The sequence below is a fragment of the Mucor velutinosus genome (genome assembly GCF_035048745.1).
Source record: "Mucor velutinosus strain NIH1002 chromosome Unknown tig00000093, whole genome shotgun sequence".
NCBI lineage: Eukaryota > Fungi > Mucoromycota > Mucoromycetes > Mucorales > Mucoraceae > Mucor > Mucor velutinosus.
Window position 1 is genome coordinate 1,462,783 of NW_027041907.1, and position 20,750 is coordinate 1,483,532.

At 41.7% G+C, this 20,750-nt stretch overlaps 5 protein-coding genes across 5 annotated transcripts; all 5 read left to right on the plus strand.

Annotated features, from left to right (window-relative positions):
- Positions 1-83: 83 nt before the first annotated feature.
- On the plus strand, positions 84-3,017 carry ATC70_002221 (uncharacterized protein; the record flags this gene model as incomplete). The annotated part of the gene is made up of 1 exon (XM_064821600.1): positions 84-3,017. One exon carries the CDS (start codon positions 84-86, stop codon positions 3,015-3,017), a length of 2,934 nt encoding a protein of 977 aa, XP_064681286.1.
- A 518-nt stretch (positions 3,018-3,535) lies between these two features.
- Positions 3,536-4,453, plus strand: ATC70_002222 (Proline--tRNA ligase (Prolyl-tRNA synthetase); the record flags this gene model as incomplete). Its single annotated transcript, XM_064821601.1, has 1 exon — positions 3,536-4,453. One exon carries the CDS (start codon positions 3,536-3,538, stop codon positions 4,451-4,453), a length of 918 nt encoding a protein of 305 aa, XP_064681287.1.
- Positions 4,454-4,899: 446 nt separating this feature from the next.
- On the plus strand, positions 4,900-10,017 carry ATC70_002223 (uncharacterized protein; the record flags this gene model as incomplete). The annotated part of the gene is made up of 1 exon (XM_064821602.1): positions 4,900-10,017. One exon carries the CDS (start codon positions 4,900-4,902, stop codon positions 10,015-10,017), a length of 5,118 nt encoding a protein of 1,705 aa, XP_064681288.1.
- A 928-nt stretch (positions 10,018-10,945) lies between these two features.
- On the plus strand, positions 10,946-12,886 carry ATC70_002224 (uncharacterized protein; the record flags this gene model as incomplete). The annotated part of the gene is made up of 1 exon (XM_064821603.1): positions 10,946-12,886. The coding sequence occupies one exon, from the start codon at positions 10,946-10,948 to the stop codon at positions 12,884-12,886; it is 1,941 nt and encodes a 646-aa protein (XP_064681289.1).
- A 40-nt stretch (positions 12,887-12,926) lies between these two features.
- On the plus strand, positions 12,927-13,580 carry ATC70_002225 (uncharacterized protein; the record flags this gene model as incomplete). The annotated part of the gene is made up of 1 exon (XM_064821604.1): positions 12,927-13,580. The coding sequence occupies one exon, from the start codon at positions 12,927-12,929 to the stop codon at positions 13,578-13,580; it is 654 nt and encodes a 217-aa protein (XP_064681290.1).
- Positions 13,581-20,750: the final 7,170 nt, after the last annotated feature.

The following is a 20,750-nucleotide window of genomic DNA, read 5'->3' on the forward strand; positions in this document are numbered from 1 at the left end:
TTGGCTCCCTTACGGTCCATTGTGTATACTTACCTCCACCCTTATCATCTGATAAGGTGCTCTCGGCCCTTAGTTCATTACCTATGACTAGGGATACTATTCTATGTGGCGATTTCAATGCTCGGTTGGGTTCTCTTACTGGTGATGCTATCTCTAATGCTCGTGGTAATGCTCCCAAACCTTGGTTTGATGAACACTGCTTGTCTGTACTCAATGCGTCTTTGGCTTTTGGTGTTACGACGTACTCTTCTTTTCGGCAGCAACAAGAATTGAGTAGTATCATTGATTTGTTTTTGACAAATATTGGTGATGTTGCTTTGGTGAACCCTCAACTGGTGGTTGAGTCTGATCTGTCTCTTGGTTCTGACCATCGATTGATGTCACTTACTTTCGGGTATGTGCCACCTCTCGATGACACTGTGGCTCCTGGTGATTCTGTTATGGCTCCTCGGCGTCAATGGAAGCTCTCGAAATTGACGAAAGAGAAGCCTTTGGGCTTACTCCGTGAATCCTTTCGATCTTCTGTTGCTCCTCTGGTTGGTACTCTTTCTGGTTTGGTGTCTGCTCCTCCTGGTGTTCGTCCAGATATTGATGCACTCAACGATTCTTTGAATCAATGTTTGTATGAATCTCTGGATAGTTCTATTGGTGTAAAATCCGGTCGTCCTGGCCATTGGAAGAAGTACTGGACACAAGAAATTCAGGATGCTGCTACTGCACGCGATCGCTCATATAGTCAATGGAGGCATGCCTTTGGTATTGCCAAAATTGAAAAATGGTTCTTATACAAAGTTGCTCATCGCAAGTTTCGTTCCCTGGTACAAGCTGCAAAGCGAAGGTCCTGGCAACAATTCTGTACTGCCCTGGAGTGTGATTTCTCAAAAGCTACTGCTGCTATTAAGCGCATCAAGCGTAATAAAGAATCCTCTCCTACGTACAACCACCCTGATGGTCCTGCTGCTTCTGTCTCTGCTATGGGTTCTCATCTCGCCTCGGTGTATGATGGCTCTCTGCTTGCCACTGCTACTCGTCCTGCTGCTCCCCCCACTTTTGACTCTGTTCTGCCTTTCTGTGTGCCTGTGGATTTGTCACTGTTCGATGTTGATACTCTTGTATCTCACATTCAGCGGCTCCCAACGCATAAAGCTCCTGGTCCAGATCATATTAAAGCTGAGATGCTCAAGTCCTTGGTCTCTGAGATTGCTCCGGTGTTGTCTCTGTTGTTCACTCTGTGTTACCAATGGTCGTATACTCCTGCTCTCTGGCGCCAAGCCCAAGTCTTCCCCATTTTTAAGAAAGGTGATGCTTCTGATCCCGCCAACTATAGGCCTATTTCTCTGACTTCTGTTGTGCGCAAACTGTTTGAGTTCTCTCTCATGCCTGAGCTGGATGCCCATTCTCCTGCCCTTGACATTGCCCAAGGTGGTTTCCGCCCTCAACGTAGTCCTCTGGATCAAGCCCTCTGCTTGCATGACTTGATGCATGATTACTTTGTTGCGCACCGTCGTCGTCCTGTTGTCGCTTTCTTGGATATCAAGTCAGCATATGACACAGTCGATCGTCGTGTTATCTGGTCTGCTTTGGCTGGTTCTAGTCTTCCTCGTGCTGTTCTGGGTCTGTTGATCAACATGTTTGATGATGTGTCTGTTTCTGTCTTGATTGCTAATCACAACTCGGTTGCTTTCTCTCCTGTTACTGGTGTTCTGCAAGGCTCAGTGCTCAGTCCCCACTTGTACTCGTTGTATATCAATTCTTTACCGAGTCTTTTGCGTTCTGGTGCTACTGGTGCTACTATGCTGCCTGTGCCTGGTGCTGATGCTCCTATTGCTATCAATAGTCTCCTGTTCGCTGATGATGTGGCTGTCTTTGGTTCAAAGTCTGAGGTTCAGCGTATGTTGGATCTTGCTGCTGGTCATTCTGTCTCTCTTGGATATAGGTGGAAGCCTTCCAAATGTGCTGTGCTTGGTACTGCTGCTGCTCTTGCTGGCTCTCCTCTGGTACTATACAATGAAGCTCTGCCTGTCGTTGACGAATTTACATACCTTGGTATGCCATTCCGATACAAAGGCCTGCATGCTCCTGGTATTCTGTCTCTGCGTTCTGCTGGTGCTGTCAAGACCATGGCTCTGTTAAACTCTGTTGGTGTCAACCGCAATGGTTTCTCTTTGCTGCTCTCCTCTTGCCTGTACAGGACATTTATTCGTCCTAAGCTTGAATATGGTCTGGCCATCTCCCATCTCTCTGCTCGTGATTTTACTGCTCTGGATACTCTGCAAAACCGACTTGTTGGCATGTTTGTGGGTAGTACTTGGGTTAATGTCGCCAAGCACATTACCTGTCTTCCCAGTATCAAACATCGCTACAATGTCCTGGCTACCCGTTTTGCTCTGCGTGCTGATACTCTGCCTGACGATTGTCTGCTGGTTCTACTTCGTGCCCATTTGCACTATACAAGGTTGGATCGTTTTATATGTGAAAACCCTCTGTATCAGTCGCTGCCTGACCCTGTTCCTTCTTCTGCTGGCTTGCGTACTACCTTTGCTGCTTATTGGCAAGATCAGGTTGATCTCCAACTCTCTGCTGCTACTGTCACTGGTCGTCATACTTTGCTTCGTGCTTGTCGTCCTGATACCACAAGGCCTGATCCCATACTCTTTCTGCCTCTTGGTCGTATTGCCCGTAGTCGTTTGGTCCGCTGGCGTCTTGGCCGCTTTACTAACATGCGTGAGGAGTGTCCCTGTATGTCACCTGCAGGTGTCTACATCTCTCGTGATCACTTTATGTACTGTCGTGCTCTTGATCCTGCCTTGATCGATGCCTTGCCGCCTGCTCCACCTGGTGTGCACCGTATTGACCATGCTCTTAATTGCTTGCCCACTAATGCCTCTGCCGGTCCTCCTGATTTCTGGCCTGCTCTACTGAACCTCCTGTATGCTATCGATTGCCTTGTGCATCCTTTGGCTGTCATTGCTCCGGATCCAGATCCAGCGTCTCTTTGGTACGCCAGTACTGGTTGATCTGACAGGGATGAACATGTTCCATTGTTGTTTTCTACGTGCGGCTCCTCGGTGGTAAGTCATTATCAAAGTTCCCATCCGTTGGTTGTCCCTCGAGATCCTCAATGTGAGCACCACTAGTCTCCATGTCCTGTACTCTTGTCACTGCATTTTTTTCTCCTTTGAAAGTGCTCTGGAGGGGTTTTTTTAGTTACTTGCTCTATATTTGTTCTTGAAGTTAGGCTATGCTCACATCGAGTGCCCATTAAATTTCTTATAAATAAAAACAATCTTTAAACTGAGCCAAGAAGGCATCTCTTTCCGTTTTTCATCACTTTTTGCCACCCTCTCCGTAAAAAGTCTCCTTAGAATCACGAAAAACGCTATTTTCCCAACAATCAGCAACTCAATCAACTCCAAAACTATACCAGTATACTTGCCTTTAGTCTCTGTCTATTGTGTTATAGTTTCAAGTTTATTGAACATCTCCTTCATATTTTTTTGGATCTTCAACAATTTCTAAAAAAATAATCAGCAATATGCCCGAGTTTCAGCACCCAACTGATATGAATCAGGTTACTGTTATCATGCAACAGTTACAACAACAACTTGCCTCTCTCTCTGAACGTGTTAATCAACATGATGGTATTTTGGCTCGTCTCGATGCTTTGGAAAAGGAAAACCAAGCCTTGAAAAAAATTTTACACGACAAGGATCTGATCATTGAAAAATTGCAAGCCACGTCACAGGATTCTGTTACAAGCACCCCCATCAAGGGGGCATCTGGATCCACCACCTCTGCTACTGCCACCACTGATTCTGGTACTATTAGCTATTCTGCTATAGCTAAGAAGGCTGCACATCGCCCTGATCCAACTAAAGCTACTAAGAGAAAGTTGGCTGCTGGTCGTCTCTTCAAAACGTCTGCTGCTAAGGGTCCCCAAGGATACCAATATGTATATATTGGTAGATCTGGCAAGATCTTACGCTCTGAAATTCGACGCACTCTTAAGGCCATTGGGGTGGATACGTCTCGTATCCTCGACATCAACTTCCCTGCCTCCGAAGCTATTGGTATTCTCCTGCATACCCAATATGTTGCTGAATTCTTGGCTCTGCTCCGTGCAAGTGAATCGGATGTATTGGAGGATTTTGACCCGTTGAATCCTGCTAATATTGCCGACCCAAAGTACGATGCCTACTCTGAACACGATCGAATGGATCTTATTGCTGAGATGGTCAATGCTCGCAGCGTAGATGCTCTGTCCCATATCCGCCCACTTAATGTGAGTAGTGTTGGCCGTTGGTTCCTGGATCTTGGATGGATAGGTCAAGCCGAACTGGACGAGGCTGTTGCTGGTGCTATGGACCGACTAAAGGAAAAAGACCCTAAAAAGGCTGCTTTCTTGTTCAAGCGTCGCCGTGATACTTCTACTGATTCTGAAATGGAGATCTAATGTCTCTTAACAATGAATCATGGTCTGGTAATTTGAATAATGTTGTTGTGCCAGAAGGGCTACAACTGTCTATAAAGATTAAGGTATTCTTGATGGGTAGATATGTCTGTGTTGTGCAACAACATGGACAAGCTATGATAAGTGAAGTGCATCTCAGCTATCTAAATACTGAGGTTCACCAGATGTGATAAGCGTTGTACAAGATAAATTGCTACTTTGGCATTCAGAACTTAGTATAAATAGAATAACTCTTGTCTTCATCAATAAATCATTAGTTTTTGTGTCTGATCTTATTCAAATAAGTCTTTTCTTGTTTTTATAATATCGAACATTTTTTATAAGCTACAAATAATAATCCTTTTATTCTTTGTGCTTAACATTTTTTAAGATCGTGTAAATCAGAATCTTCCAGATTTTAACCTACCTATCTAATTTAAACCAAAAATATGACTATGAATGATTCTACTGTGTCTCCTGCAGAACAGAACAAGAGTTCAGATGTTCAAGCTGTTGGAAGCGAGCTTTCATACGGAGGAGCTGTAGAGCGACTTCGTCAGGAGGTTCATGGGTTGATCGCTGAAGTTGCGAACAGTGGGGACAAGTCGGACGAAGAGGTCGACGCTTTGAAGGCTGCCCTGTCAAAGAAGTGCTCTAACTTGGAGGCTATAGAGAAAGCTCTCTCTATGGTCACACCTAACCAGAGTCCTTCCCAAGTAACAGTGGTTAGTCAAGGTGCGGCTAATAGTTCAACTGTACCTGATGATCTTCCTTTGTTCCAATGGTTTGGACGTGTCAAAGATGAAAAAAAGGAAGTTTTTGCCAACATTGAGGAGTGTTGTCGCCGGTTTTCCGATAAGTTGAGCAGTTGCACGCTTGATCTTGACGAACACTGGTATCGTTTGCTTCCTCCTTGTCTTCCCGGCGATCTTCGCAATTGGCTTGATGAGTTTGTGAAAGCATCTGGCTCCACTGTGTCTTGGGCTACCTTGAAGGGAGCTATCATCGGTCGTTTTGGTACACCAAAAGAACAGCTCAGATTCGAAAGAATTAGGGAGTTTCTTCGTTGTACTAAAGGAAACGAAGAATCCGTTGATGGTTTCGTAGAGCGGTTTAAGACGTTGAGAAATAGAGCTGGCATCAGTGATAAGGGTGTCGTTGCGATGGTGTTTTTTGACGCTTTCCCCAAGGTTACCGCTAGGTTGCTAATGGTTGCTATGAGTCAGGCACCAGAATCGTCATTTTATGACATTGATTATGTGTCCTCTCTCGTGCGCAAGATGGATATGATGGCTATTGAGACGGGTCAAGAATCTTTGGGCTCTGTTTTTGATGGAAGAAAACGCGCTGCTGACATACCTGTTTCGAACGAAGCAAAGAAGTCTCGGTACGCACCTTCTTCTAGTGGAAACGCTTTTCAAAGTAGCTCTTCGTCGAGATCCAATGGTCCCTCGTCCAACTCTCCACGTTCTAGTGCTAATCGTTTTGGCAAAACATTTGCTGAACATGTTGCTGAAGGGACTTGCTCCAAATGTAACGGTCCTCGACCAAAGGGGCAGATGCATCACTGCAACACTGCTATTCGTACTGGTGGTGGTAACACCCATCAGGGCAATGGTGGTAAAAAAGTTTTGCGTGCCATGACTAAGAAACGTGGTGGCAAACATTCGATGGATGCTGCAATCCAAGCTGCTTTTCTCTCTGCTCGTGTTGATCGTGCGTTAGCTGAGAAAGGTGCTTCTTCCCCTGCTGTCTCCTCTGCTGAACAATCGGTGGATGATGTTGTCCTTGCTCCTTCTTCTGGTGGTAGTGACAATGTTGATGTTGACCAAGATGCTGTGATGAGTGAAGCTCATGGTATCTTTGAGGATACTGACCTGGTGAATCGTGCCCAGTCTATTCTTCTTGAAAAAGAGATGAGTAGCATGTCTGTGGACGACGATACGCTACAAAATATATTTGCTCAGCAATGTAAGTTCGATGCTAGATTTAGTGCTCCACCTACTATGACCACCAATGCTATTTGTGTTCCTATTGTGGTTCAAAATGTCATTTGCTTTGGCTTAGTGGATACGGGTGCTACGTTTTCGTGCGTCACTGACAAGTTCTTTCAATTCTTAGGAGGAACCTCTCTTGCTGGATTTGAGGCTAATGATGATGATGAGAGCTTTGTTCAAATGGCTCATGAAGTAACGACTGTGCCTAGAATAGGTGCGGTACGTTTGCACATTAGCTACAATAAATCAAATAAAAACCATTTGTTTGAAGTATTTCCATTCTATTCTGAGGAAAACGTACCTGTATTGCTTGGTATGGATATTTTGTCCAAGCTTGGCATTGGTCTTACGGGCTTGGTGAGTCAACATGGCTTTCAATCAGGTCCTCGTGTACCAGATCCTATTGATGATGGTATTACTCCAAACGCACATCCTTTTGGTAGTGAGGAAGAGAGACAACCGTTTCTACTTGCACTAAAGGGGTTATTAGAAGAGAATTCGCGCATTGATATGAAGAATACTCAGTGTAATCTGCCGGATTCGATTATTAAGCTTGATACTAAACCAGGTGCTGTCGCTTGGCGAGCTCAATATCCTTTGCCTGAAGCTTATCGTGATGCTGTTGCCAAACAAATTCAGATATGGCTTGATGAGGGTGTTGTTGAAAGATCTGCTAGTCATACACGTTTCAATCATCCATTGTTGGTTGTAAAGAAAAAGGACGCTGATGGTAATTACACAATGTCTAAGCCTAGAGTGGTGTGTGACGTTCGTAAGTTGAATGCTATCTTGGAAGTGGATGACAAACAACAGTTACCTTTGATCTCTCATATCCATCAGAGCATTGGTACAAAAATGATTCATACTTGTCTCGATATCCATGCTTGCTTTACTAGCTTTGGTTTGGATCCAGAGCAAGCTCATAAAGTGTCATTTACTTGTCCCTTCACGAATATCCAATACACCCATAAAAAGGCTGCTTATGGAATTCGCCATGTCGGATCGGTGGTTGTACGCACATTGCAAACACTGCTCTCTGATTTGAATACAAGCTCTGGTTCTACTTCGTTTCCTACTGATGGTGATCACTCGGTTTCCTGCTATGTAGATGACATCTTATGCAGTAGTAATGGGAGCCTACAAGATCACTATGCGTTGGTTGCTGAGGTAATTCGTCGTTTAACCGATGCTAATTTGGTGCTCAATCCTGAGAAAGTCGTCTTCGCTCAGCGTAGTATTTATCTCTTGGGATGGAGTGTTATTAATGGTAAATTACTGCCTGACGGTAGAAAACTTACCAACATTGCAGATTGGCCGGCTATTACCACTGGTCGTCAATTGGCATCTTTCTTGGGTTTAATGTCGTACTTTCGTGCTGCCATTCCATGTTATTCTCGTCTGACTCGAGATCTTGATAGCTTGAAACAGTACAAAGATCTAACAGATGTTTGGAATGAGTCTCATACAAAAGCGATTGCCGACTTGAAGGATGCACTTACGATGGCACTTGTGCTGTCACCTCCTGATTTTTCGATTCGATTTCACTTGGCTACTGATGCTAGTTTAACTGCTCTTGGCGCGGTTTTATATCAAGTGGTCAACGATGAAATTCGATATGTAGGTCTCGTATCTCGTAAATTGTCTGTTTCTGAGCGTAACTACAGTACTACGAAAAGGGAATTGCTAGGGATTTGCTATGCCTTGGTTAAGTTTCATCGTTTTCTGTATATGCGAGAGTTTACCTTACATACGGACCATAAGAGTCTGATCTACTTGAATACACAGGAAGTCCCCAATGCACTCATGCTTGGATGGTGGGAGACCATTTTTTCTTATACTTTCGATATTGTGCATTTGCCCGGTGTCCTTAACGTAATTCCTGATGCTTTATCTCGACTTTACGAAGATTCGGATGCTGATGCTTCAGCACGACATCTTCTGGGGGGCAGGTACTATGCTGATGGTGGTGAAAGTGTAAAGAGAAAGAAAAAGGGTTCCAAAAACAAACTCAAGGTTGTCACACCTTCGCCTCCAATGAAACGTACTTTGGTCAAGACAACTAAGGCGTTACGATCTAATTCTTTTAGCAACCATGCACGCACTGCGGTAAACGCTACTCTTATCAAAGATGGCACCACCACAGCTGTCTCGCAAAAGCAAAAGGAATTCATATTGCGTACGCTTAGGTTTGCTGACTATATCACTCCTCCTGCTAATGAAAGAGACAATATGATCATTGCTCAGCATCTGGTTGGACATTTTGGGATCAAACATGTTGAAACTGCAATTCATCATGAAGGGTTTCACTGGGTGAACATTCGGAAAGACATAGAAAGAATATTAGCTGATTGTGACGAGTGTAACAGGTACAATATCGCTAGAGAGGGATATCATCCTTTCCGTAGTGTCAATGCAGCCCAACCTTTGGATCATTGGTGCATGGATCTCGGTGATATGGGTGTTACTAGCTCTTTCGGCAGCAACTTTCTATTTGTCCTTACTGATTACTTTACGAGATTTACTGTGATAAGATGCATTCCAGACAAGAAGGCTACGACAATTGCCAGGGAAATGCTTCAAGTTTTCTCACTTTTTGGATGGCCAATCAAGTTGACTTCAGACAGAGGCCTGGAATGGATAAATGAGGTGGTCCGTGCTATGATGGACATCAGTGGGATAGACCATCGCCTGTCATTAGGGTACAATCCATTGGGTAACTCGGTTTCTGAGTCATTTATCAAAATATGTAAGTTAACGACTATCAAGTTGTTAAAAGGTAAGAGGGATCAATGGGAGCACTTCATTCCGTGGGTGAATTACTGCATCAATGTCAAGTATGCTCGGTTACATAAATCTCGTCCGTATACACTTTTGTTTAATCGTCAACCAAATGGTCTGGCTGATTACTCAAAGGTGGACTATTCCAAACGTTTGGAGAAAGCTGATAATAGACTCATTGACAAACGATACCGTTTTGTACAAGATGTTCTTATCCCGGCTATTTCTAAGCGTATTGTGGATACACAAAATGCTGATCATGCTAACTTTGCGAAGAAACATAAGGTCATTGCCGAACCCTATCCTATTGGTAGTAAAGTTATGATTAAAAATGTTCATCGTCAAAATAAGTTAGATGAACGGTATGAAGGGCCTTATTTGATTCATAGTATAACCGATAAAGGTTCCTATGTGCTGGCTGACAAGACGGGTGCACTCCTTAGTCGAGATGTGCCTACCCATCATATCAAGTACCAAGTCGCTGCGAATCCTCAGCCAATCACAATTGATGAATTCTCTGCAGAGCATTACGAAATTCAAGCTGTGATTGATCATAGAGGATCTCCTGGTAACTACGAGTATAAGGTAAAATGGAAAGGGTTCGATGATCCTAGTGAAGATACTTGGGAGCCTGTGAAAAACTTTGATTCGGCCAAACACATTGAGCTGTATTGGGCTCGAAGAGAAGGTGCAAAGGCTGCTGGTAAACGTAGGTTAGCTCCTCAAACAGTTAACTGGCGAACTACTACTACTCGCGAAATTGGTCAGAGCGGTAGATCAAACAGGTCTTAAATGGCTACTAGCATGATGGGATCAAGTCTTTTCCTTACATTTTTGTCCTATGAAAGGTTTTTACACAAGGTTTTTACTGACTGATCTCGGATGCAGTGTCATTTGGTAATTATTTATTGGAAAGTGCTTTATGTGCTATATTGTCATGATGTTTTGTAATCTGAGATTACGAAATGTCCACAAGAAGTACCTGAATCTGGGGGGGCAATGTTGTGCCAGAAGGGCTACAACTGTCTATAAAGATTAAGGTATTCTTGATGGGTAGATATGTCTGTGTTGTGCAACAACATGGACAAGCTATGATAAGTGAAGTGCATCTCAGCTATCTAAATACTGAGGTTCACCAGATGTGATAAGCGTTGTACAAGATAAATTGCTACTTTGGCATTCAGAACTTAGTATAAATAGAATAACTCTTGTCTTCATCAATAAATCATTAGTTTTTGTGTCTGATCTTATTCAAATAAGTCTTTTCTTGTTTTTATAATATCGAACATTTTTTATAAGCTACAAATAATAATCCTTTTATTCTTTGTGCTTAACAAATGTGTCTGTCCCCCCGGTTTTTGTCTCTCTCTCTCTTTGGAATGCGAATGGTCTTCGTCAAACAACAGTTCATGATGTTATTTCTCATATTGTTGATACTCATGTTCTGTTTGTCACTGAAACTTGGCTCACTTCTGGTTCCTATCCGATTGACTGGTCTCAATATCACTTGTATGGTTCAAAAGTACCTGGTGCTTTCAACCGTGGTTCTGGTGGTATCACTGCTTTTGTCTCTCCTTCTTGCCCCTTTACGGTCTTCCAACTCCCTTCATACAATCCGCACACTCTGTCTCTCAAAGTTGGCACCCTAACGGTTCATTGTGTTTACTTTCCTCCACCCTTATCCTCTGATAAGGTGCTCTCGGCCCTCAGCTCATTACCTATGACTAGGGATACTATTCTCTGCGGTGATTTCAATGCTCGGTTGGGTCCTCTGACTGGTGATGCTATCTCCAATGCTCGTGGTAATGCTCTCAAACCTTGGTTTGACGAACATTGCTTATCTGTGCTTAATGCGTCTTTGGCTTTTGGTGTTAAGACTTACTCTTCTTTTCGGCAGCAGCAAGAATTGAGTAGTATTATCGATTTGTTTCTGACAAATATTGGTGACGTTGCTTTGGTGAACCCTCAACTGGTGGTTGAGTCTGATCTGTCTCTTGGTTCTGACCATCGATTGATGTCACTTACTTTCGGGTATGTGCCACCTCTCGATGACACTGTGGCTCCTGGTGATTCTGTTATGGCTCCTCGGCGTCAATGGAAGCTCTCGAAATTGACGAAAGAGAAGCCTTTGGGCTTACTCCGTGAATCCTTTCGATCTTCTGTTGCTCCTCTGGTTGGTACTCTTTCTGGTTTGGTGTCTGCTCCTCCTGGTGTTCGTCCGGATATTGATGCACTCAACGATTCTTTGAACCAGTGTTTGTATGAATGTTTGGATAGCTCAATAGGTGTGAAGTCTGGCTGTCCTGGCCATTGGAAGAAATACTGGACGCAAGAAATCCAAGACGCGGCCACTGAACGGGATCGTCTCTACAGTCGATGGCGGTATGCCCTTGGGTATACTAAGATTGATTGTTGGGTCTTATACAAGCAAGCTCATCGCCGTTTTCGCTCTCTGGTACAGTCTGCTAAGCGCAAGTCCTGGCATAAGTTCTGTGGTGCTCTGGAAAGAGACTTCTCAAAAGCTACTGCTGCTATAAAACGCATCAAGAGCAATAAAGAGTCTTCACCTACGTACAGTCACCCAGATGGTCCTGCTGCTTCTGTTGCTACTATGGGCTCTCATTTGGCTACGGTCTACGAAGGTGCTCTATTAAATACTGCTTCTCGTCCTGCTCCTGTCACCCCTATGGTCTCTGACTTGCCTTTCTGTCTCCCTGCGGACATGTCTTTGTTTGATACTGATACCTTGGTACTGTGTATTAAACGTCTGCCGACGCATAAAGCTCCTGGTCCTGACCACATCAAGGCTGAGATGTTAAAAGCTCTGACCTCAGAAATTGCCCCAGTGCTCTCTCTGCTGTTTCACCTCTGCTATCAATGGTCTTATACTCCTGGTTTATGGCGCCAAGCTCAGGTGTTTCCGATTTTCAAGAAGGGTGATGCTTCCGATCCTGGTAATTATCGACCAATTTCGCTCACTTCGGTGGTGCGTAAGTTGTTTGAGTTCTGTCTCATGCCGGCTCTGGATGAACACTCCCCTGCTCTGGATATTGCTCAAGGTGGCTTCCGTCCTCAACGTAGTCCTCTGGATCAAGCCCTCTGCTTGCATGACTTGTTGATGCATGATTACTTTCTGACTCACCGTCGCTATCCTGTGGTGGCTTTCTTGGATATCAAGTCAGCTTATGATACTGTCGATCGTAGGGTTATATGGCAAGCCCTGGCTGGTTCTACACTTCCTCGTCCTGTTCTGGGTCTTTTGATGAACATGTTTGACGATGTCTCAGTCTCAGTCTTGATTGCTAATCATACCTCTGCTGCTTTCTCTCCTGTTACTGGTGTACTTCAAGGCTCAGTACTCAGTCCTCATTTGTATTCGTTGTATATCAACTCCTTACCGAATCTTTTGCGTTCTGTTGATACTGGTGCTAGTCGTCCTATTGCCATCAATAGCTTGCTCTTTGCCGATGATGTTGCTATCTTTGGGTCTTTGTCTGGTGTCCAGTCTATTATGTTGGATCTTGCTGCTGAACACTCTGTCTGTCTTGGTTATAGGTGGAAGCCATCTAAATGTGCTGTGCTTGGTTCTCCTGCTGCCCTCTCTGATACTCGTTTGACCCTTTACAATGAGCCGCTGCCGGTGGTAGATGAGTTTGTGTAGCTTGAGGAGAAAGTAAATGTAGCCTAAGATGCATGCTTGTATGCAACAACATCGGTATAATGTTTTGGCAACTAGGTATTCTCTTCGCTCGGCTACTCTACCTGAGGATAGTCTTGTGGTGGTTCTGCGTGGTGCTTTGTCGTACACTCGATTGGATCGGTATATCTGTGAAAACAGTTTGTATAGATCTCTGCCTGACCCTGTCCCTTCACTTGCTGGTCTCAAGACTCACTTCTCTGACCTCTGGCAAAATCAGGTGGATCAACAACTGGCTGCTGCTACTACTACTGGTAAACATGTCCTGCTTCGTGCGTGCCGTCCTTCTGCCTCTCGCCTTGATCCCATACTGTATTTACCTATTGGTCGATCTGCTCGTAGTCGTTTGGTTCGTTGGCGTCTTGGTCATTTTGCAAACATGCGTGAGGAATGTCCCTGCATGGATGGATCTCTCATCTCTCGAGATCATTTCCCTCAATGTCGTGCTTTGGATCGTGATCTGTGGGATGCTCTGCCTGCTGCTCCTCCTGGTGTACATGTCATTGACAATGCTCTCAACATGCTGCCTATAAGTGGTTCTGCTGGTCCTCCAGTGTACTGGTCTGCGTTGCTGTCTTTGCTTCATGCAATCGACTGTCTGGTCCACCCTTTGGCTACTATCGCCTCTGATCCACCCTTTGGCTACTATCGCCTCTGATACACCCTTTGGCTACTATCGCCTCTGCTCCAGATCCCGGACCATTGTGGTTCTATCCTCCCTCTCATGGCTAACTGAGATGAACGTTTGGCCGATTGTTTTCTTTGTGCGGCGCCTCGGTGGTAAGTCAAATCAAAGTTCCCATCCGTTGGTTCACCACTCAAGATCAATCGTGCCACGACAAGTAGTCTTCTGCTCTTTTACTGCCATCTCAAACCTTTTTCCTCATTTTTTTCCGTTGTCTCTGTTGAGATTTTCTTTCTTTAGTCTATATAGTTACTAGCTTTATGGCATATGCTCATACCGAGTGCCGCCCAATTATAAAACATTGTATATAAATAAAAGCAATCTTTAAACTGAGCCAAGAAGGCATGGATGCTTGAATGGCTCACTTGGTTAGAAGTTCATGCAGAAGCAGTGATTATGCCGAAAGGTCGTGGATTCGAATCCCACCTTCACATCCATATTTTACGCCTTTCTAACCTGGCATGTGGAATACATCCACTATGATCTGCATTCCGACCGTTCATCCAGTTACCAGATCTAGATATAAAAAACTGCATGTACACTGGATTAGATGTACGATATCGATTTATACTATAAGATATGGACTTCAGATACGCTAGTACTATGATTCATACTATATAAGAAGATATAAGCTATAGATGGCACCATGGACATGGATGGCACTATAGACTTATACTTGTATTCCGACATTGACTACGGATGTTTACCATATCTGGATAAGCACCAAGATTAATGCAATATGAGCTTGTTGCTTCAGATGTGCACTTCATGATCCACGCTATAAGACACATGCTTATATCCGTGATACTAGCTACAGATACTTTATTATGTACTACAGACTTGTACTATATATGAGACATGCTATAGACATGCTATAGACATGCATACGATATGCTATAGACATGCCATATATCCAGATACATGCTAAAGATGTATGCTTAGCGATATACACTCAGATATGTACTATTAATATAGATTAAGAAGACTGTACCTATCGGATACATGCTACTAGATCGATATTAATTATCCTTATAGAAAGGATAGATCAGGGTACTTCGGATGAGAGTCTAATTATTCATCCAGACAGAGCTAAATCATGATTAGCTTGCTGGAGTTGTCTTTTAGCATGATTAGACATTAGTTGATCTGAGTTGACTTATTTGTTAATCTAATTAATAGAACTTTTATCCATTGTTATAGTATATAAGAAGGATCATCTACCTGGCCAGTAGAGAGACTTCAGTTTACTTGACACCTGTCAGTTTGATAATAAAACATACCTTTATCAAGTTGACATTACTGTTTCTTTATTCTTTTTTTCCGTGAATTTTAGTCTGTAAAGCCTCAAATTCCACAACAGTAATAGATACTTTTGAAGCGTATGGAAAGTAGATGGCAAATCATAGAGCATTATCGTTAGCTATGCTGTTCTTTTTGAATCTATATTTGATAACGCCAGTCTATCAAAATACTTGTTAGATCAACTTCTTTCCTTTTTGAGGCTTTGAAAGTGTTTAGGGACCATAAATTTATTATGTTATGATATTACATACAGGCAAAATTTCTTGACGTTAAATTATATGTATATGATTAAATTATGTACAGGCTTTAAAATACATTGGTCATAGCAATCAATGGACAGTACAAGCATTGAAACAAGATGCAATTAGAAAGGAGCATAATATTGAAGCTAATGACAAGACGTGGTTGTTTTTTATTAATGTGTATTTGAGTTTATGAGATCACCATACTTGATGGATTAAGATTTTTGAGGCTATTTTGACTTGTATAGATAGAGATAGCAGAGATATAAGAACGGCTTGGCCTTGTATAGATGTCAGGCATTAATTGTCTTGATAATTGATTGAGTAAGAGGAAGCACAGATGAGAGTAGGGCTTGACCTTGTATAGATGTAGAGATGATATATTTGAACAGTCTTGTCATTTTAGGAGCTTGTAGGAAGCACAGATGAGAGTAGGGCTTGACCTTGTATAGATGTAGAGATGATATATTTGAACAGTCTTGTCATTTTAGGAGCTTGTAGGAAGCACAGATGAGAGTAGGGCTTGACCTTGTATAGATGTAGAGATGGTATATTTGAACAGTCTTGTCATTTTAGGAGCTTGTAGGAGGCACAGAGAACCTGGCTTGATAGCATTTGGAAAGAACAGCTTGCTTTAGATGAGATAGAACATGAGATGGCAGAGGTAACTAGATAAAGATGAGATGAGTACACAAGTACTGTGGCATGAGTGCGTAACAAACCATTTGGGCAAAGAAAACTGACCATCAATAAAAGGAACCAACACTATATAAACAGGTACCAAGGTGTAAACTTGCTTCACCCATCACAAGATCATCGACACGCTCAAGCCGCCTCCATCTCCGGATCATAGGGTTAAACCCTACTCTCGTCGGCAATAAAGCTTGTGATCATCCCGTAGCATGACCAATGGATTTGTCCTGCAGTCTACCCACGATTATGAAGCGGTGATCCTACTCAGTCCCTACAAAGTAGTTTTTCGGCACTATGTAATCAATAGGTTAGTCAACATGGCTCATACGTTCAACAAGATAATAACTTACTCGCACAGTTCACCAAGGTCTGCATGTATCAAAGATAGTGTGGCCTTTTTCTAGCATGGACCAAGAGACGTAGAGAGGACCATGGATTTGTAAGGCATTGTATGTAGCAGTAGTAGAGGCCAATAGACAGTAGAGTATTTGATTTAGATGACCATATGTAGAGAGAGAGAGCCCAAATGTCTTGTAGTGAGTTTGCTTGTATAGAGTATTTTGCTTGTTGTAGAGAGATGAGATGAAGAAGAAGAGGGAAAAGCTGTTGAAACAAATCCCTATTTATATCCTTCTCATCGACTTTTGTGTGAGTCTAGTATCCTTGCCACACTCAAATTCGTTTCCTTTTACTTTTCTCCACAATATACTACTTTTAGCGCGTGAAAATAGTACCATTTTGACGCTTGACACTTGCTCTATTTGATCCGCTTCGTCCGAGGCTTTCAACTGTTTTCTGTCTCGAGTTATGTCCATTTTGCTACTTCAAAAAGCCCTTTTTCCATCTTCACATGAAACGAGTTCCCCCATCTCTCCCTAGATGTAATTAACAGACAACTTCTCACGGGCTCAGCCTCATCAGAAAGTAAACAAAAAATGTCATTTGACACTGAAACAAATGCAGCTGGTTGCTTGATTAAGTAATCTTTCTCTACCTCCCCTTAATTTCTCTCTCCAAAATCACACAGTTCCCGATCCTTCTCTTCTGTTATTTGTATTCGCCATAAACTTTCCATCTAATTGGGCAATACAGGATGATAAGGTTGGCTTACTTGTTGCTTACATCATCTTGGAGCCAGTGCAACAATTGATTCTGGATTAAGAGACAAGCGTACACCTCGGAAAGCAAGAGTATCATATGAATATTACTGCGGCTATCTCCATGGAATGGAAAATAATGAATTGTTTTCGAACCAGTGCAAGTCATCTTGTTTCCAGCTATCATGGTTGCAGTCAATAATGTCAATCAAGTGTTTGCGCTACTAGATATCATCAATATGCCCACATTTACATAATGAGTTGGTCATTCTTGTGTATCATTCCTGCAACCTGTTTTTAGTTCTTATGCCAAGAGCATGCATCTCATAAAGAGTCAACACATTTCATATCATTTTTTTTTAGGAATCGTCCTCTTTTAGAAGGTACTCGGATTATGCAAGATCAAAATAATTCATTTGCTAAGCAAAATTGAGCTTTAAAAAAATCACTTGTAAAGTAAACAAAAGGACATGAATCGAAGAGAGATAAGCAAGTAAATGGCCAATTTGTGGTCAAAGAGAGGATATTTTATTAGAAAGTATGTACATCATTCGAAAGCAAATCGCTTGAGGAATCCAATGGTACTATTTTCAGGGTTCTAAGTAAAGTACACATCGCGAAATTCATCAAACAAGGCCGTGGGATTTCCAAAAGAAAGAGGTTTCTGAATTAAACTTCACCTGCAATATCAGTTTTATCTGTGTGCTATTCTGTTTCTTTGGATCATGTTACGCTCCTCCTACGTCACCAGCCTGTCCTTTTTGGGTCTCACGTTGCGTACGCTATCCATTTGAGAAGGAGTCTCGCTTTCTCTATAATCGTTTCTGTGGGTATCATTGCTGTTATATTATAGGGCTTTGAGCAATCAAGGAGAGTCTTCTTTTAGCCAGCCAAAACGGATTACAATCCCGCTCGACTTTCTGTCACGATTCGTTGATTTTTGATCCTTTTGCAACTCGATCGACTTATTTTACGAGATTCGACTATGAAAGTTGTAGTGATCATCCTTTACAGCCTTAAGATATCTAGAAGAACTTTTCAATGCGCATCCAACTGTGTTGGGTATAATAGATATTTTGATTGAACTTGTTGAGCAATTTCTGAAATTATGAAATGACGTTTTTGGCGAAAATGTCGAGATTTTATATATCAAGGTCTCACCAACATAGTTTCAGAAGTTGCCCTGAATCGAGAATTAATATCATCACAACATAATAAATGTTCAGTCCTTAGACACTTTACAACCCTAATATGGAACCTGAGTTTCAAGGCATCTGTCAGGCCTGGCTCATATGAGAATAATGATTTTACAATCAATCAACAAAAACCACTGTTAGTTCTACCCTCTTTCCTCTGCTCAATACTGTCAATGTTTTATTTGAACAACGTCTTGGAGCCTTAGAGATTTCACTACTTACTGCAGACATCTTACGCAGCCCATGAATCGTCAATATCCAGACTAACGTTATTAAATATAGAATGCAAGACGATGCCATTATGAACGATATAGAATGCAATAAGATATCATTATAAACGATAGCTTTATGGCCTACCACCTACTTTTCATACGCTTCAAGAGCATTTAATACTGTATTGCAGTATGAAAAGGGCGTTGAGTTTGACAGCTGGCCCCACAAGCCAAAATTAATTCAAATCCAGAATCATAGTTTGTTCCAGATTGGACAAATCTTGATGATTTTGAATTCGATTAAGCTATTTTTGCAGATTCGACTAAGTAAAATATGATGATCACCCCATGCTTCCTTAAGCTTTCTTGGAGTACTTTTCAAGGTGCATCCAATGGTACTAAGTAAAATAGATGATTTGAATAAACTTAACAAATGATTTATGAAAATATGAAAAGAGGTTTCTGGCCAAAATGTCGAAATTTTACATATCAAAGTCCCACAAAGATGATTTCAAAGGTCGCTTTGGATCGATAGAAACATTTTGATTCAAAATATACCATAGTAAAAGTCTCCATTTTCAGGGTGAAAAACGCGATCGTTTGGTTTTTGATGAAAACCATGAGGGGTACCTCATGCTTTTTGATCGGATTTTGTTCATGTTTTTTTGATCCCCAAAAAGTTGAGCAAAGGTATCAGGAAGTAACTGCCAGACGAGAGCAAGTGTTTGGTCCTATTTTGACAATCTAAAACGGCCTTGGACGCGAGAAAACGCAGCTCAAATGCATTCATATTTTGCTGTATCAAGGGACACTAAGGGCTAAAAAGAAGAAACACCAGTATGCTCTTAGCCCGTATATGAAATAGCTACGTGTATATGGATGTAGAGCATTACATAAGAATCAGATCCACAGATAATATATAGTGTGGAATACGTCCACTATGATCTGCATTCCGACAGTTCCTCCAGTTACCAAATTTAGATATAAACTGTATGTACACTGGATTAGATGTACGATATCGATTTATACTATAAGAAGATATGGACTTCAGATACGCTAGTACTATAAGATTCATACTATATAAGATATAGGCTATAGATGGCACCACGGACATGGATGGCACTATAGACTTATATTTGTATTCCGACATTGACTACGGATGTTTACCATATCTGGATAGGCACCAAGATTAATGCAATATGAGCTTGTTGCTTCAGATGTGCACTTCATGATCCACGCTATAAGACACATGCTTATATCCGTGATACTAGCTACAGATACTTTATTATGTACTACAGACTTGTACTATATATGAGACATGCTATAGACATGCTATAGACATGCATACGATATGCTATAGACATGCCATATATCCAGATACATGCTAAAGATGTATGCTTAGCGATATACACTCAGATATGTACTATTAATATAGACTAAGAAGACTGTACCTATCGGATACATGCTACTAGATCGATATTAATTATCCTTATAGAAAGGATAGATCAGGGTACTTCGGATGAGAGTCTAATTATTCATCCAGATAGAGCTAAATCATGATTAGCTTGCTGGAGTTGTCTTTTAGCATGATTAGACATTAGTTGATCTGAGTTGACTTATTTGTTAATCTAATTAATAGAACTTTTATCCATTGTTATAGTATATAAGAAGGATCATCTACCTGGCCAGTAGAGAGACTTCAGTTTACTTGACACCTGTCAGTTTGATAATAAAACATACCTTTATCAAGTTGACATTACTGTTTCTTTATTCTTTTTTTCCGTGAATTTTAGTCTGTAAAGCCTCAAATTCCACAACAGTAATAGATACTTTTGAAGCGTATGGAAAGTAGATGGCAAATCATAGAGCATTATCGTTAGCTATGCTGTTCTTTTTGAATCTATATTTGATAACGCCAGTCTATCAAAATACTTGTTAGATCAACTTCTTTCCTTTTTGAGGCTTTGAAAGTGTTTAGGGACCATAAATTTATTATGTTATGATATTACATACAGGCAAAATTTCTTGACGTTAAATTATATGTATATGATTAAATTATGTACAGGCTTTAAAATACATTGGTCATAGCAATCAATGGACAGTACAAGCATTGAAACAAGATGCAATTAGAAAGGAGCATAATATTGAAGCTAATGACAAGACGTGGTTGTTTTTTATTAATGTGTATTTGAGTTTATGAGATCACCATACTTGATGGATTAAGATTTTTGAGGCTATTTTGACTTGTATAGATAGAGATAGCAGAGATATAAGAACGGCTTGGCCTTGTATAGATGTCAGGCATTAATTGTCTTGATAATTGATTGAGTAAGAGGAAGCACAGATGAGAGTAGGGCTTGACCTTGTATAGATGTAGAGATGATATATTTGAACAGTCTTG